Source organism: Limulus polyphemus, unplaced genomic scaffold (genome assembly GCF_000517525.1).
Source record: "Limulus polyphemus unplaced genomic scaffold, Limulus_polyphemus-2.1.2 Scaffold7917, whole genome shotgun sequence".
In the NCBI taxonomy this organism is placed as follows: Eukaryota; Metazoa; Arthropoda; class Merostomata; order Xiphosura; family Limulidae; genus Limulus; species Limulus polyphemus.
Genome location: NW_013673527.1, coordinates 1 through 2480, shown reverse-complemented (window position 1 = coordinate 2480; position 2480 = coordinate 1). Strand labels below are relative to the sequence as shown.

General features: G+C 26.6%; 1 protein-coding gene across 1 annotated transcript in view; it reads left to right on the top strand.

Moving 5' to 3' along the window:
* The window catches only part of LOC111089931 (P protein-like), a 25444-nt gene extending 23416 nt beyond the window's left edge, over positions 1-2028 (top strand). Inside the window, exons 7-9 of the mRNA XM_022403219.1 lie at positions 500-612; positions 821-968; positions 1945-2028. Of these exons, the coding sequence (XP_022258927.1) occupies positions 500-612; positions 821-968; positions 1945-2028 (345 nt within the window). The remainder of the gene's footprint in view (positions 1-499; positions 613-820; positions 969-1944) is intronic.
* Positions 2029-2480: the final 452 nt, after the last annotated feature.

The following is a 2480-nucleotide window of genomic DNA, read 5'->3' as shown; positions in this document are numbered from 1 at the left end:
TCATTAATATTTTTACTATACTCTATTATTTCATGAGAACATGTTTTATTGACTTTATCATGTTATTCATTAATATTTTTACTATACTCTATTATTTCATGAGAACATGTTTTATTGACTTTATCATGTTATTCATTAATATTTTTACTATACTCTATTATTTCATGAGAACATGTTTTATTGACTTTATCATGTTATTCATTAATATTTTTACTATACTCTATTATTTCATGAGAACATGTTTTATTGACTTTATCATGTTATTCATTAATATTTTTACTATACTCTATTATTTCGTCAGAACATGTTTTATTGACTTTATCATGTTATTCATTAATATTTTGTCTTCTATTGGAACAGCGGTAAGCCTACGGATTTACATAGCACAATGTGGCTTTGTTATGAAACAAACACAGACACATTTTATCATATCAACATAGTATATCTGGTTAAATTCGTCGTGCTATTCATTAGTGTGTTTATCATACTTTTATTACAGCCTCTACAACCTACGTGGATTGCACCAATTGCTCCAGTCGAACATGGATCAGAAGTCGGATCCAATCTTGTCGAGCATACTTTTACATTTGCTCAAGAGGATTTGTCAGATGAGTATGTATTGTTTTACCCTCTTTCATTCAGTCTTTTAAACTTTATTCTGTCTTGAAATAGTAGTTGTTTGAATTAGCATAATCAACTACAAATAATTATTTTTATTTTCACCGTTTTCTTTTAACAGTTATGATGAATTGTTTTCAAGTAATCATTAATTTCGTAGCTGTAGAATTATTGTTATTTTTTTTGTATCTTCCCTCTATAGTCATAAATATCAACTAATGATTAGTACTAGCGAGAAAAATGACGTTTCGATGTCAGTGAGTGTATCCTCCTTCACCGAACTCTCTACAGACGGCATATTTATGGCAGCAGCTGTACTTATTGGTTTATATATTCTTATTATTTTCGAAGTGAGTACAAGTTTAAAACCTAAAACTTAAAAGAGTGTTTATGCTAAAAAATATATATTTAGATTAACCTAAAGAAATCTTTTCTCTTAACGTTTTTAATCAATAGATTTGGGCGACGCATATATATTTTACAGACAATGCAAATATTAACAAATACCAATTTATTTAAAAATAATGTTGTGACAAATTTCTGTAATTTTCGTTAACTTTTGATCAAAGACAGCTACCTAAATAGATCTAAACTGAAATTAACCCAGAAATAAATATGGATGATTTAATAATTATTATTACTTGTGATGATAAGAATTCATTGGTTCATAAGTTAGATACCCTCGTTGTTAACGATATTTTCGGCCGTAATCCTAGTAACATCCCACGACGTTTAGTCAGCGTAAAAACTTAGGTTAGAGTTAAATCCGTATACTAAACTAACATTAGAAAACAGTCCTAATAATAAAAAGTACATAATAATGATTAGAAGTAATAAAAATATACCTATATAATTGTTTACTCATATATTTTGTGGTTGTTTAATTAATTAAAGTATCACACTATTTAAACCCAAATTATTTATTATTGCGAAAACAAAAATCTTGCTATGTGATAACTGCCTGAACAAATGTGACTAAAACATGTAATAAAATATATTTGTTTTTGCAACAATAAATAATTGTGCTTTAAATTGTCTATTATTTTTTTTAATTTAATATATATATTAAACAACGTAACCAATACTGTTGATGAAATTAACATAAAAAAAGAATATAACTTACTTATAAAAAACATAAATTTTAATTGAATTTAATATTTGATCCTTTCTGTTTCTTACCAGTGTTTCATACAAGTGCTTAATGTGTCAAATAAATTTATGAAACAGTTTTTATGATTATTATTATTATTATTATTATTCAGTTAATTGTATCGTAAGAAAAACAAACTATAGAAGTATCATATTAACGTTTTTGTTTTTAAATAGATGGTACATCGAACCCTAGCGGCTATGATAGGAGCAACAGTTGCCATCGCTTGTCTTGCCTTAATTCAAGATGTAAGTTTATAAAATATTTTGATAATTGTCATTCTTTCCTATTCTTGAAGCACGTATGAATACATGAAGTTCTTATTACGAAAACCCGTACATCATACTAGAGAAATCCTTTAACAATATCTATCTACTGTTTGAAAACAGTACATCAACTGTTTCAAACAGTAGATAAATATTGTTAAAGGATTTCTTTAGAATGATGTACTGTTTTCAAACAGTAGATAGATATTGTTAAAGGATTTCTATAGTATGATGTACTGTTTTCAAACAGTAGATAAATATTGTTAAAGGATTTCTTTAGAATGATGTACTGTTTTCAAACAGTAGATAGATATTGTTAAAGGATTTCTATAGTATGATGTACAGTTGCAAACAGTAGATAGATATTGTTAAAGGATTTCTTTAGAATGATGTACTGTTTTCAAACAGTAGGAAAATATTGTTAAAGGATTTCTCTAGTAACATCA